This window comes from Microcaecilia unicolor, chromosome 5, assembly GCF_901765095.1.
Source record: "Microcaecilia unicolor chromosome 5, aMicUni1.1, whole genome shotgun sequence".
In the NCBI taxonomy this organism is placed as follows: Eukaryota; Metazoa; Chordata; class Amphibia; order Gymnophiona; family Siphonopidae; genus Microcaecilia; species Microcaecilia unicolor.
Genome location: NC_044035.1, coordinates 320,048,385 through 320,063,032, shown reverse-complemented (window position 1 = coordinate 320,063,032; position 14,648 = coordinate 320,048,385). Strand labels below are relative to the sequence as shown.

The following is a 14,648-nucleotide window of genomic DNA, read 5'->3' as shown; positions in this document are numbered from 1 at the left end:
ATCATAAATTTCTGCAGCTTTTTAAAACAATCATCAGTAGTGCATTGATTCAGAGCTTTTCTTTAAGAAAGCTTGTTTTACTTTCCAAATGCAGCTCAGCAGTATTTTACTGAAAGCTGTTAATCTGATTTCTTTCAAAGCATACAACCAAAGGTTTATTATGCAGACCAAATGCTAGGATGATAACTAAGACAGATAAAAAGCTGTTGTGACCTGTCCAATCTGAATTTCCTTTGCTGAATCATTTAACACTTCCCAGTTTAGTGGATTATGTTCAACCTCATCAAGTCCTTACTGCCATTAAGATTGTTCATCTGAAGCCCTCCTCCCTGAGACCTGCATTCACATGTGCCTCATTCAGCAGTGCACTGTTTGAGTTCATCACTTGCGGTGCATCATGGGAGTCTTGGAAACTGAAATGGCCCCTTCACTGGCTCCGTTTCAGGCCTTTTAAACTATGTATTAAATAAACACGGCATCAGAATATTATCCGACAAACTAGGAGAGGAAATTTTTTTTTTAAATTCTTTGTTTTCCAGTTTGTAATACCTTTGCTTAAATCATTTAAATCTGTTTAGTTGGAAAAAAGTTAAATCTTATTATACAGCTAAATTTAATTAATTGTAGCATAGGATCACATTAATGTGGAAAACTGAAAATGCTATTCATAGACCTGGTACTGTATATCTGGAGGTACTTGGTCATACCTTAATTTCTCAACAGAGAAAAAATTAATATCACAGTCTCTTCCATAAGCTGTGGTTGTCAAGTAAATTAGATCAGTATCAGTGATTTAATTGAATAAAAAGCTACAACAAAAATACAGTGGCAAGAACTCAATTTTACCAGAGACATTTAAAGAAAGTAAAGAACTGATCGCTTAGCTGGTACAAAAGGACACACAGAACTGTCTTGAAATACTTGGAAACATGCCAGAAAAAAAAATCCAGGCAATATTTATAATGGCAAAACAAACATTCACCTTTCAGTTTATCTCTAACATACAGCAAGCAACAAGTGCGGTAAAGAGCAGCATTTTTGTTTCTTTTTTACAGGGGGGAAGGGAATGGATTTTTGATTTATCTTGTCATCTTTCAATTTTAGCACAAGATGTGTTACAATCAGGTGCAGATATTTTCCTGTCCCTGGAGGGCTTGCAATCCACATTTGTATCTAAGGCAATGTAAAGTTAAGTGAGTTGCCCAAGATCATAAGGAGGCACAGTGGCATTTGAAGTGGACTTCCCTAGTCTTAGCGTGCTGCTCTGGCTACCCCTCCACTCCAGATATGTTTGGTAATAATTTTGGCAGGGGAGCACTCATTGCTTGTTCTATGGCAACATCTATTTGAGGCAGGTGATAACAATGACCAGGAATAGGAGGCCCGAGAGCTTGTCTCGACGGGCCCAGTTAAACGAGGGCTGGGCCCGTTTGAGCAGGCTCATAGGCAGGGAAGTGAGTGGGGGGTGAGGTTATGTCCACAGGCTAGGCTGAGAGGCATTTGCGCCGTGATTGGGAAGTTTAAAAGGAGGCTGCTGACGTAAGGAGTGGATGAGCAGCCTATTGGTGGATGGGAGGGGAGGGGCAAAGCGAGGGGATAAAAGCGGTGAACGGTGGGAGGACCACCCTCCCGCCCTCATAGCTTGGGGGACGAGCGGGGGTTGTGCTGGTAGTGGATGATGTTGTTATTGTTTATTTCAGGTGATTGGCAGGAGTTGTTGCAGCGGCAAAAAACAAGAACACAACAAACCCCGAGCTACAAGAGATATGGCTCATGGGGGGACTTAGCCAGAGCATGGAAAGCGGGTCAGGTGACTCGGGAGAAAAGTGTGGAGGTCCACATGGAGCGGGGCCCTTGCTGCTAGGGCAGGGCCTGGAAGAAGATTGCCGTTTTGCTGGTATGGCGAGCGGCGGATGGTGGGGGAGGTCCTGTATGACGCAAGTCCAGGACCCATGTAGCTCGGGGGTGGGGGGGGGAGATATGTTTGGACAAAGTTCACTGATGTTGAATTATTAATAAAGTAAGCTGCGGCCTAATTTTACCCAACATTGATTCTAAGACAGTTTTTGAAATGGAAGGGAAGAAGGGGTGGGGGTGGGAGTAGGGGAGGGGGGATAGGGAGAACGGGTCCCGGCTCCAAGGTTTATAACCTGAAAAGGCTCTAATGAGAGAAGAACTGAAAGGTGAATGTTGATGATTCATTAGAAAAACAGATAAATAAAAGATTAAATGTTCAGGTATTATTTGTATTTACTAAATTATTGGGCATTTTTCATTGTAAACAAAAAGATTTGGCAACATAGACAGTTTTTACTGGTCTGAAGGCTGTTAAAATGCCAGGTCCAGAGAGTTGGCATATAAAACAGCAAAGACAAATATGCATTTCACATCAAATGGCATCGTAACAGCTAAGATCCAAACAATTTGACCAGATTTGTGAATTACAACCTTTCCATAAGACCTTTGTAGCCAGCATATTTGCTTTTAAAATATTATAGAATTAGGGGGTCATAGCATGAGAACAAGTTGTCTAAAATTAGCTTGGTTAAAACAAGCATGGTAGCCCTCTTTAAAAAAAACACACACACACACACACACAAAACAAAACCGATACATCCAAAGTATAACACTGAAAAAAACATAACACCTTAGTAAACAATCACTCAGTACTTCATTACAGCATCAATCTACTGCAGTAGAAAAGTATATGTTATTTCTTCTTAGCTAGCTTGTAAACATGAAATGTTTTATTTCTGAACACTGGAGTAAAGTACGTGGAATAAGAAGGCAGATCTCTCTTGATTTCATCACAAAAACGAGGAAAAGGTGAAGGTTTCAAGTCTGGTTCATTCTCTCCTGGTCCATCCATGATCTGTTATTAAAATTACAAATAAACCTTCTCTTTAATATGAAGTTATTGAAAACAGACATCCTAGTAATACAAGGGTCTCAGTCTTTGTATACAATGTTTAAACCAAGCATACGTGCTAGAAAATGTGTCCTGTTAACTCGGTAGTTAACGGACTCTAGCATTTCTTTGACTTTCAAGTAATTTCATATCGGGGATCTGTCTTTATTGATTGTGATTTTTCTATTTAATGTTATATTTTGTATCTTTTTTGTTTGCTATACATTGATTATATATTTTTACTCTATGTTGGTCAGTTAATTGATAATTTTTATATCATTTGTAAACCACCTTAACTGCAGAGATTATTGCTAACTAGTATGTAAACTCAGAGGTTTATTCATAACCGTGCAGATTATTTATTGCCAGTCCCATTATTATCAATGGGACCAATTCACTAATAATTCACATTTTTCATATTAAAATGACAATACGTTTTTATGAATCATCTTCATAATCAAGTTTTGTTTTACAGATCAAAACAGTGAGAGCTATGCAGTAGAGAATGACACGGGAACGGGGACCTGCAGTAACCGCAGGGGACAGGGCGGGGACAGATCCCATGGGGATGAGGTAGGACAGGGACAGAAACCACGGTGACAGGATGGGGTCAGGACAAACATTGTCTCGGTGTCACTTTCTACTTTGAAGCCTGTTAATGAACTGGACTGTTATTTATGTTTGATTGATGCAGACGACAATATTTTTATTTTTTGGAAAAACAAGCAACCATGCTGGTCACAGCTAGCAAAATTTGCATGGGGGATCCTGTACATCCTGCTACCAGCACATCTTCTAAGAAGACATCTTCTATTCCGGGAAGGACTGTGGAAGACAGGAGAGCTAGACTGAATCCTGAGATTGTTGAGTTCTTATTCATCCACAGATTAAAAAATCATAACAGTGCTTCATAGAGAATATTTCTTCCCTCTAGGGCATATGGAATGGGTTGTATTTTGTATCCCTGGACAATTTAACAGGATGGATTAAGATTCCTTGGGGTCATCTTCGACTCCTCCCTCTCCTTCTCTGCACACATTCAGCAGACTGCTAAAACCTGTCGTTTCTTTCTCTATCATATCACCAAAATTACCAGAACCCTCCTCCACACTTAGACTATTGCAACTTGCTTCTCACAGGTCTCCCACTTAGCCATCTCTCTCCTCTTCAATCTGTTCAAAATTCTGCTGCACGACTAATATTCCACCATATTAGCCCTCTCCTCAAGTCACTTCACTAGCTTCCTCTCCGTTTCCGCATACAGTTCAAACTCCTCTTAATGACCTATAAGTGCATTCACTCTGCAGCTCCTCAGTACCTCTCCACTCTCATCTCTCCCTACATTCCTCCCCAGGAACTCCGTTCACTGGGTAAATCTCTCTCTTATCTGCACCCTGCTCCTCCACCGCTAACTCCAGACTCTGTTCCTTTTATCTTGCTGCACCATATGCCTGGAATAGACTTTCTGAGCCGGTACATCAAGCTCCATCTCTGGCCGTCTTCAAATCTAAGCTAAACGCCCACTTTTTTGATGCTGCTTTTAACTCCTAACCCTTATTCACTTGTTCAGAACCCTTATTTTATCATCCTCACTTTAATATTCCTTTATCTCTTGTTTGTCCTGTTTGTCTGTCCTAATTAGATTGTAAACTCTGTTGAGCAGGGACTGTCTCTTCATGTTCAAGTGTACAGCACTGCGTACGTCTAGTAGCGCTATAGAAATGATAAGTAGTAGTAGAAGTCAGCTATTGTTGGGGTTGGAAAGGTAAAGGGTGGTGGTGGGAGGGTTATTATAGCTGCTCGCTATTATTGGTTTCATTTTGTAATTTACACACAGCAGTTTTACAGCATATTGTTCTTTTTTATACTTTAATAAAAAGATTTAAATATAAAATCATAAGTGTTTGAGGCTTCTGCAGATGAGAACAGAGCCCATGGGGTTGGGGTGGGGAAAGGGCCTGTGGGGACAGGACGGAGATGGGGCCTGCAGGGGTGGGGACAGAGACAGAACCCACGGAGATGGGGCGGGAACAAATTTTGTCCCCGTGTCATTCTCTACTATGCAGTAAGATCAGGTTAACCTACTTTCATAGCAAAATGAACTTTTATCCGGATTACAAATTCAGATGCACTAAGCAATTGTCCATAAATGCTAGTGTTCTCTCTTAGGATGATGATAACTTTAACATGCAGATGAACTAGTAATAAATCCAGTACGTTCCTGATCTAGTCCTAATTGCACAGAGCACTTTTATTTTTGTAACTATGTATTATTGTGTTATAAAACATGTTTTTATGCATTTCACATATATGGCTATGGGCCCCTTTTACTAAGGTGCACTAGTTAGTTGTTTTAGTGCACGCTAAAAATGCTAGCATGCCTACAGCAAAGCTTAGTAAACAGGGCCCTATATGTTTTCCATATGTTGTACATGCACATAATTTTTTATCACTGGTTCCCTCAGTCTTTATGTCATATGACTGAGTACATATGGTTTATAGGTTTATAAGATTTTATTATGATTCTTTAGTATTGTACCCCTGAAGGAGCCCATATTTGGGTGAAATGTCGACCACATTGGGTAATATTTTATTATTTCAACAACTTTTTGTTGGATTTGCTGTTGCTGCAGATCAGAGGAGCCTCTTCATTCTGTCTGCTCTCAAATGGTCCTTCAGATTTCTATGTCCTGGGTTGGGGCTCATCCAGCCCTTAAATGATTTTTATTAAGCGACAGTACTTTCTCCAAAGGAGGAACCTTCTATGTACCAGATTGGGGGGGGGGGGGGGGGGGGGGGGCTTTTGGGCTCAGTAGCCAACAGGGATCACATCTACTGTTGTGAAAAAAGGACTCCAAACCTTCTTTAAAAAAAAAAAAAAAAAAAAGTATACATTTTTTGCATGTTGCTAAAAGCTGGAAACAGACCAAAAAGGTTTGCCTGACGTTTAAGTAAGGAATATAAATAAGCCAAAAACTCATTTTATCTTACCTAAATTTGCAAAAAACATGTACTAATCCATGAACATTTTCACAGCCTAATGTTAGAGGTCTCATGTTTTAAATTATGTGAGGAAAAACTACACAGAATGGAGGCAATGCATACACCTGTACTTCATGCACATTCACTCTGGATATCTTGAAAACTTGACTGTTTGGGTTTGCTAGTGGGGAAGAACTGAACCATCTACTTAAGGTTATTGGACTGAGGCACTTCCATCAATGGTAATCTTTACCTCAGGTCCCCCTGCTGCTGCCTGGGCTGCAATCCCTTCTCTCCTGCTTTGCAGGGCCTGTCCTCTTTTGTATTTTTTTTTTTTTAATATAAAAGTACATACCTCAAAATTACTGACCATAGCCTTGAGGGGGAGAAGGAGAACTGCTATCCTTGGCCTTGTATAGTACAGCACAGCCCAGCACCCTGGACTTCAGCAGCAAGAACAGCTCAGGCAGAGGGGAGGGGCCTAGATTTCTGCAGGTTATCACCTGCAGCGCTCGGGACAGAGATCCTCTTCCCCCACCACTGCCCATGCTCTAATGGGTTTCCAGTTCTGTAAATTGTTTCAAGAGCAGCACCACTCAGATGAGCTAAACTAGCCTTCTGCTGTACATGATGTCTGTATACCATCTGCTGGAGACAGACAATACTGAGGAAGGTCAGGCTGCATGGTGCCCTATATAGGGGAGGATTCACAAGCTTTTGCTCTTTCTCTCCATCTGCTGGTAGAGAGGCATAACCCATACATCTGGACGTCTGGGGGATGATAGGGAAGGATATTGCACAATAGTTTTAACAAATTAGTTGGACGCTTCCACATTTAGTAACTCTACACAGATTTGTGGCCTATTTACTAAACTATTATAAGCATCTACTTTGTGAAATAGTACACGGTAATAGTTACCACATGGCTGGAACATTTACTGCATGCTAATTCACATGGTAAATGCTTGCCATGACAAGATCTGGGAAAGGGGTGGAAAATGGGCAGGTTATGGGCATGGACAGTGCTTGCAGTTAGTATATGATACGTTACTATGGGATTAACACAGCAGACAGAATGTGTGTACATACCCCCCAAATTTTATAAATGGTGCTTAAAACTGTGTGCACAATTTAATTGAACAAGCTAATTAGTGCTGATAATTGAGTGCTAATGATCAATTGTCGCTAATTGACATTACAATTTTATGTATGCATTTTTAGTCACAGGGATCCATGTGCAAGCTTTACATGTGGCTCCAAAAAGGGGGTGTAGCCACTGGAGGTTCAGGGGCGTTCCTATAATTTATGCATGCTGTTACAGAATAAGAGGGATCTGCGCCTAATTCAGGCACAAGGATTCACACCATGGTTTACTTGGTGCAAATCCTTGTGTCTAAATTTAGGTGCTTATTCTATAAACTTCTTATAGAATAGCGCTTAGTGCATTTTTTTTGGCGCCAGTTTTTTTGGCACTATTTATAGAATTTGATCCAAGAGGAGGTATTACATGCACTCACACTAGCAGCAAAAAAAAAGTAAAAAGGAAAAGATCCACCCAAACAGCACCCCACCCAACCAAAATGTTCCTGGTGGGGAAGGAGCAATCCCTAGATATGCCTGCCCGTCCCTGCTCTCAGTTCGAAATGGCTCTGACCCCTAGCAGTAGTTTTGCAGGGGTCAGCGCAGCTATTTTCAACCCAGGCTGCTGCGGACATCTGGGGATTGCTCCTTCCCCAACACTAACCCACTACGTACATCCCTGGTAAGTGCTTGGGGGAATTCAACTCTTCATCAGGGTGGGGTGGGAAGTCAGTGGGATTCTGAGAGGGTCCGATTCCTCATTGGGGGGTGTGGGACAGGATGCTGTTACATGGGACAGGATTAACTGCACAGGCAGATAGTGTGGATGCACTTACCACACTGTCTGCCAATGCATTTACCATGTGGTAAATATCTGTCCTGTAAGCCAGCTACAAAGCAGATGCTAGCCATGCCCCCAACAAATACTGCACCGGATTTGCAATTACTATTATTATTAATTTTTCTTTTACAAGTAACACACAATAACTGCAAAACTGTATTACTGTTTAGTAAACAGGCCCCTTAATTTCATTATTACATTTTGAAAATCACTTTAATATGGGGGTTAATATTCAGCCAGTGGTGTTCAGCATCTTTTTAGCCACCGCTGGTTATTCCTGGATATTCAATGCTGGGCCATGTCCGAGCATTAGTACTGAACATCCGGGTTTAGCGACTGGCGCTCTCTTATGTGGTTAAGTGTGATAATCAGCACTTAACTGCATAAGTGACACCAAATAAAGATGGGACTGACATTTATGTGGTTCGATTTGACTAAGATGGTTAAATGCTGAATATCGATACTTAACCGCGTAAGTGCCGACTGGTGCCCCCGGACCGCCCACAAAATAGTTGTCTTTGAGTTGAGTGGTCTATGGTGATATTCAGTAGCACTAACTGGGTTCAGTATCACTGAATACCAGCGGATAGCAACACAAGTAATTTAACCGGGCAGGAGCCATTTCTGGATGGTTAAATTGCTTTGAATATCGACCTCATGGAAAACAATGTTTAGTATTTGAATTTTAATCTCTCTTGAGTCCAATGAAATAAAGAAAAGCTTCCACTGTCATTTACTGATGAGGCTCTCGATTTATAATTCATAGTACTTACATGTCCATTATCCATATCCAACAGGTCACGCAATCGACAGCCTCTGCTGTGTCGTCTTTCATAACATATACTGTCCTCCATAATCACATAGTCTGTGCCAAAGGACCTCAGTATACTGTGGACCTCCTTGGGGGATCTCTTTGCATATATCTGATAAACCTGTCAAATATGTGAAAGACAGCCATTTACAGGAACCTGCTGAATGAAAGGGGAAGGGTGCCACTGCAGAGCGACTCTTAAGTTGGTAGCTGAAATTGGAGTTTTTATAATTTCTTATTTCATTTGCCTTTAGAATGAATTTCATAGGTACATCAGAGTTCCAAGATCACACAGGAAAAAGAAAACCAATAAAATGTGAACCTAAGGAATTAAACAACTATATAAGTTCTCTGCACATGTACAACTTGTAAGCAATGAGAATAATGAAAATAACGGGAGGAAAAAGCCTCAAGAAGCTCCCAGCTATCTGCTGGTTGAGCAGGACTTCTTCATTATCAGCAGAAAAAAAACCTCCCAAATAACAAAACATTTTGCTACAGAAAGAACAGAAGGATTATTTGCTTAAATTCTATGACACCATGCCAAGACTGAATGGTTTCAGTTTTTCTAGCATTTTTTCTATAGCAATTTCTGAGTGGTTCCTGTGTTTGCTGACCTTTTCGCCTATTGGTTTTTGCTGATTTCAGCATGACATCATATAACGGTTATAAGGAGGGACTGTTAGTAGTACTGTGTCTGCCACCCATGTTCCATCAAGAATGGAGTTCTGAGAAAGCATTGTTTTTGAACTAGGTTAATATAAAGATTATTTTGCAATTTTGTTGACAGATTTTCTTTTTTGCTGATTTTGGACTGATTGAAATGCTGGCCATAGTTTGTCATGCTCTGGTTTTTGCCTTGCTGGGAGAAGAGATCATGCAGCTAAGTACTTTTTGAAAAATTGTTTTTGCTGTTGAGTTTGAATTAAATGTTTTGTTGTTTGTGAGGTTTTTTTTTTTCTGTCGACGATGAAGTCCTGCTCAAAAAGCAGATAGCCGGAAGCTTCTTGAGGCTTTTTCCTCCCATTATTTTCATTATTCTCATTGCTTACAAGTTGTGCAAGTACAGAGAACTTATATAGTTGTTTATGTTTGAGCATTACTGGTTCTCTTCCCAGTCATTGGTTTTTTTAACATAAGGAATTAGACAGTCATGATGAGATGATTTCATTTTTCCTTCACACTACAGATGGCTGTGTTCAAATATCACAATTTTAAGACTTAGCGTTATACCGATAGTTTCATCAGCGGGCCCTATGCAACTATTAAATTCCCTTGTCAATCAGTTTAAACAGCATGCAAGATACCACTCTCAGCAAGGGCCAGAGTTATTCAGCATGTTTTCCTATAGATCGAAAGACTATGAGGCATATTTTCAAAGCACTTTGGGAGGCTAAGTTCCATAGTTTTCTATGGAACTTTGGGAGGCTAAGTGCTTTGAAAATATGCCTCAGTATCTCTCCCGAGTACGATTACACCAATAGTTTAGGTGTAGATCAGGCAATAGCCTTCTGAGTGGCTGCATCCAAAAGTCTTACTCTGCTGTTTAAAAAATGCTAGGCATAGATCTCTTTTCAGAGGAAGTTACTGGTTATTTTACTAATACATAAGGCAATGTTTGTAGCATAAATAAAGCATAAAGTTATTGCAACTCTTCTAGCTTACTCTTCAGAATTCCAACTTTCTTGTTCTTTGTCCTTGGGTGTTATTCTGAAATTCTTTTCTTTTTCCTCTTAATATGTTTTAATTTTTTGGAATGGTACATTGCTCTCTTCACCCAAGTCTACTTTGCATACCCAAGTTCTCTCCTGCTCTTCTTTCTTCCAACTCAACTGGAACCAGTTGAGGATCTGATGCCATGAGTTTTTAATTGAATCACTTGGGGATTCCCCCCCCCCCATTTTATACTCCTGCCCACTCCCCCCCCTACAGATATACTTTCATTGGGTCACCTGAGCTCGAGGCCTCAATGCCTTTGGAACCCGACCCTCAATTTGGCCCTCTAGGCATCACTGCACACAAGTTAATTCTGCTCTTAAATTGTTCAGGCTGTGTTTGTGTATCAGAGTAATGTCTGCATGGGATTCAGGTGGATCAGCATAGCAAGGTCCCAATTTACTTAGACCCATGGTGATAATAGAGAGGAACCTTCAAAACTTTTACAGACTAACAGCTACTCTGACAAATAATAAAGAAGATCATAATGACTTTAGTTTGCCAGCTAGCTGACTTATCTTAAACTGTAACTAATAATGCTGCTTTAAGGAATCAGGCAGCGTGCAAGCCTACGCTTTTCTGCATTTTTCATCCCCATTCAGGCCTTTCCATATCTGAAAGACAAGCACTCTCTTTAATTATTCTGAAGAGGAGTGGTCTAGTGGTTTGAGCAGCGGTCTTGAAATCCAGAGGTGGCCGGTTGAAATCCCACTGTTGCTCCTTGCGATCTTGGGCAAGTCACTTAACCCTCCATTGCCTCAGGTACAGACTTAGACTGTGAGCTCTCCTGGGACAGAGAAATATCCAGTGTACCTGAATGTAACTCACCTTGAGCTACTACTGAAAAAGGTGTGAGCAAAATTAAAAAAAAAAAAAGATAAACATTGTAAAAGGTAGCTACAAAACATCTCACCTGTTTGGTTCTCTCTCTCAGGCTTTTGTCTTCGTAATGTGGATGGTTAGTTAAGATTCTTCCAGTACAAAGCTTGACGCCTGCTAAAAGCTGCATGCTCCCAGCAAACACTGCATTTTTGGGAGTGTTTGACCTAAACAAATGGGTACCTTGATGAGAAATTCTTTGTGCTTACATTGGGGAGATAACTGACAAGTATACATTCCAGCATTTTCCCCAGAGCAAGGCAAGAAAAGCAGAAAGCACAGGCAAAAATGCAGACTACATGGTTTCAATGTATTGTCGCATATACTACCAAAGTAGTACTTGGTGTTAATTTTACCCCTTGAATTTGGAGAGCCACTCCGACACCCTTTTCAGTCTATTTGACATGGGCACTAAATTCAGTTATTTGTGTCTACCATCCAAATTTCAAGGGACTGTAAATTCTTAACATACATAATGATTTCATAAACAATATTATGAGAGCACATAGACATGAACACAGACTCACAATGCCTCTGCACTAGTATTCTCATACTTTTCTGACATGGCTTTGATTGATCACCAGCCTTGGCAGTTGGAATCCTGACTATCGCTGCTCCTGTATTTTGCACGGTGCCCATCTAAATGGCTAGATTGAATAAGAAAAATGATAGAGTAAAGTAGACCCAAGTTCTATCTGTGCTGGAAAATGACAGGACAGTTTAACCAGATTTGAATTACATTTCTAATTTGCTGGAATATTGTATGCTAAATTAACAGTCTTTCATTCAGCTTCCCAGTGAAGCACAATGTGATAATGTGCAAATATGTATTACATGCTGCTAATTCCTGGTGAGAAATACATATTTCTTAACTCATCTGTAATCAAAAAAATTTTCAAAGTGTATTGCAGTGCATATCAATGTCTATGCAGGGCAAAACCGTTATTTTTAAGACACACACACACACAAAACATATGCAGACAGTTTTACTCTGATTTCGAAAAACAAAATCTTTTATGCTCCTTCCATGTTTTTAAATAGCCAAAACCCTGAAGGAAATATGCAACTGACAGGCCAGAATTTGATGTGGATACTTTGATGCAACACTACTCTTTCTAATTCTGTCCCCCCCCCCCCCCCTTAGAGTCATCAAAGGCTATAGTCTGTATATTATAAAACTAATGTGCTTCAAAAGCCTCTCATTGACACTTCTCTATTATAGGAAAATGAAGCAATTTTTACAAATGCCTGAACAAATGGTGTATATAATGAAAGGATAATTTGTTTTTATAGATTTCTGCCAAGCTCGATACTAGGCTGCTCAACCTGCAAACAATTCATCCTGTAAGAAATGTCACTGAATAATGACAAGGACTTACAGGTCAAGCTGATTTACATTATGAAATTTAAATGCTATTCCAAGCAGGCCAGCTAGCATTCTGAACAAATAATCATTTACTTTTGAAGTTCTGAACTTCAACCAGTTAATTACTGCTGTGCTAATGGATAAACTGAGCATTCTGATATAATATAGGAACTTAAGTTTATTATAGTTTAAAGTACATAAATAATGCAAGAATAACAGTCTAAAGAATTCAAAACGTCTAAACACAAGAGCATAAAAAATGTAATATTATTTACAAAATAAGTTAAAATGTATTTGCTATGAATTTCTGCTGGCTTTGATGATACTTTGAGTGTGTAGGGAGCCTTGGGCACCAGGTCTCTTTCATTAAGAGACAAAGAATGCCAAAAGAATTTATTTATTAGGATTTATTTACCACCTTTTTGAAGGAATTCACTCAAGGTGGTATACAGTAAGAATTGATGAGCAACAGGCAATTACAGCAGTAAAAATATTCAAATAACAATAAAGTATGGCATAGTATACTAACAATGTAAACACAATACGTAATAGAACATTTTAACTGATAGTGAAGGGTAAAGCAAAGATGGAACATATAGACAGGTAAGAGTGCAAGAAGAGTTAGAAAGTAAGGTGACTAATTTAAAGAAAGTTGCACATGAGGTCAGAGAGATAGTTAAATATTATCTCAGCTAGGGTAGAAGTGGATAAATATGTCCTGCTGCAGTATATGCAGCCCTTGTCACTCCTTGTGTGTGTGTGAGACTAACAAGTTAGTTTCTTCTTCCATTAAAGGCCTGGTTGAAGAGCCAAGCTTTTACCTGCTTCCTGAAGTAGAGATAGAATGGGGGGAAAAAAGGGAGTAAATGACTCAGTGTATTATCTGTTCTGGTATCATCCTCATTTCCTGGCAGAGATTTGAAGAACAGACTTATATGGTCTCCAAAACTCACGTTCAACAGCTTCAGGTAATTCTGATTTAAGGAAAAAAAGGTACTACAATTTGGTGCTCATTTTCAAAGCATCCATCTGCCAAAAATGTCCAAGTCATGATTTCGAAAAGGCAGAATTTGGACGTTTTACACTGCAGTTCATCCAAATACCAAGGAGGCGTGTGTGTTTTGGGTAGGACTAGGAAGGGCCCAAAGAGAGGACGTTTTTCAATGATAATGGAATGGGAAGAAACGGCCATGGCAAAAAAGAAGGATGTTTTTATCTAGACCTGTTTCAATCAATCCAGGGTACAAAAAGGTGCCCTGATTCGGTGGTGTAGCCACAGGGGGACTCATTTTTAGCTCGGGACCTCTCTGCTTTCCTGGCAGAAGGGGATGCCAAGCCCCACTAGCCTCAGACCTTTCCTGTCTGAGTTGCGCCTGCAGCAACACTTACTCAGCAGGCGCACTTTGCCACTAAGGCCAATTCTCTCACACATGCTAAGTTCAGGTCTGAGCATGCGCAGGAGAGCTGACATTAGCAGCAAAGCGCACCTGCTGAATAAGTGCTGCTGCAAGCACGACTCGGGCAGGAGAAGTCTTTGGCTGGCGGGGCTTGGCATCTCCGTCAGCTCAGGTATTTATATTTGAGAAGCCAAGGATGGAGAGGGAAGAGAGAACTGCATGGCCATCCACCTTGGGAGAAGGTCCACCTAGAATTGGCCACCTGGCTATAACACTGCCTTGATTGAGCAGCTGACCACTGGAGGGACGAAGGCATGACCGCTCCTTAATCTCCCAGTGGTTACTGATCCCTCCTACCCCCCCTAATAAGTGAAAGCGACGGTGGATACCAGGCACTATGACAGCTTCAAGTATTATGGCCATTCCTAATAAAACAGCAAGTGAAAAAAGTAGCCTAGTAGTCAGTTCAGTGGACTTTGAACAACAGGACCCAGGTGTAACTCCCACTTTAACTCTTATTTCTGTACAAATATGTGAGCCCTCCTGGAAAACAGAAATACCTACTGTATCTGAATTTCTAAGATACCTGCAAGCATGATCACTATTGTAGTGATGTACTTTTAGGTATTGTAAGTTTTTATCTGTTTCTGGAGGGCTCACAATAAACA

At 40.3% G+C, this 14,648-nt stretch overlaps 1 protein-coding gene across 3 annotated transcripts in view; it reads right to left on the bottom strand.

Annotated features, from left to right (window-relative positions):
- Nucleotides 1-2,135: 2,135 nt before the first annotated feature.
- Nucleotides 2,136-14,648, bottom strand: part of DPY19L3 (dpy-19 like C-mannosyltransferase 3) — a 114,488-nt gene continuing 101,975 nt past the window's right edge. For all 3 annotated transcript variants that reach the window (XM_030202553.1, XM_030202555.1, XM_030202554.1), the window contains 3 exons: nucleotides 11,252-11,384; nucleotides 8,585-8,743; nucleotides 2,136-2,872 (listed from right to left, as the gene is read on the bottom strand). In XM_030202553.1, coding sequence (XP_030058413.1) covers nucleotides 2,711-2,872; nucleotides 8,585-8,743; nucleotides 11,252-11,384 — 454 coding nt within the window. In that variant the 3' untranslated portion in view covers nucleotides 2,136-2,710. The remainder of the gene's footprint in view (nucleotides 2,873-8,584; nucleotides 8,744-11,251; nucleotides 11,385-14,648) is intronic.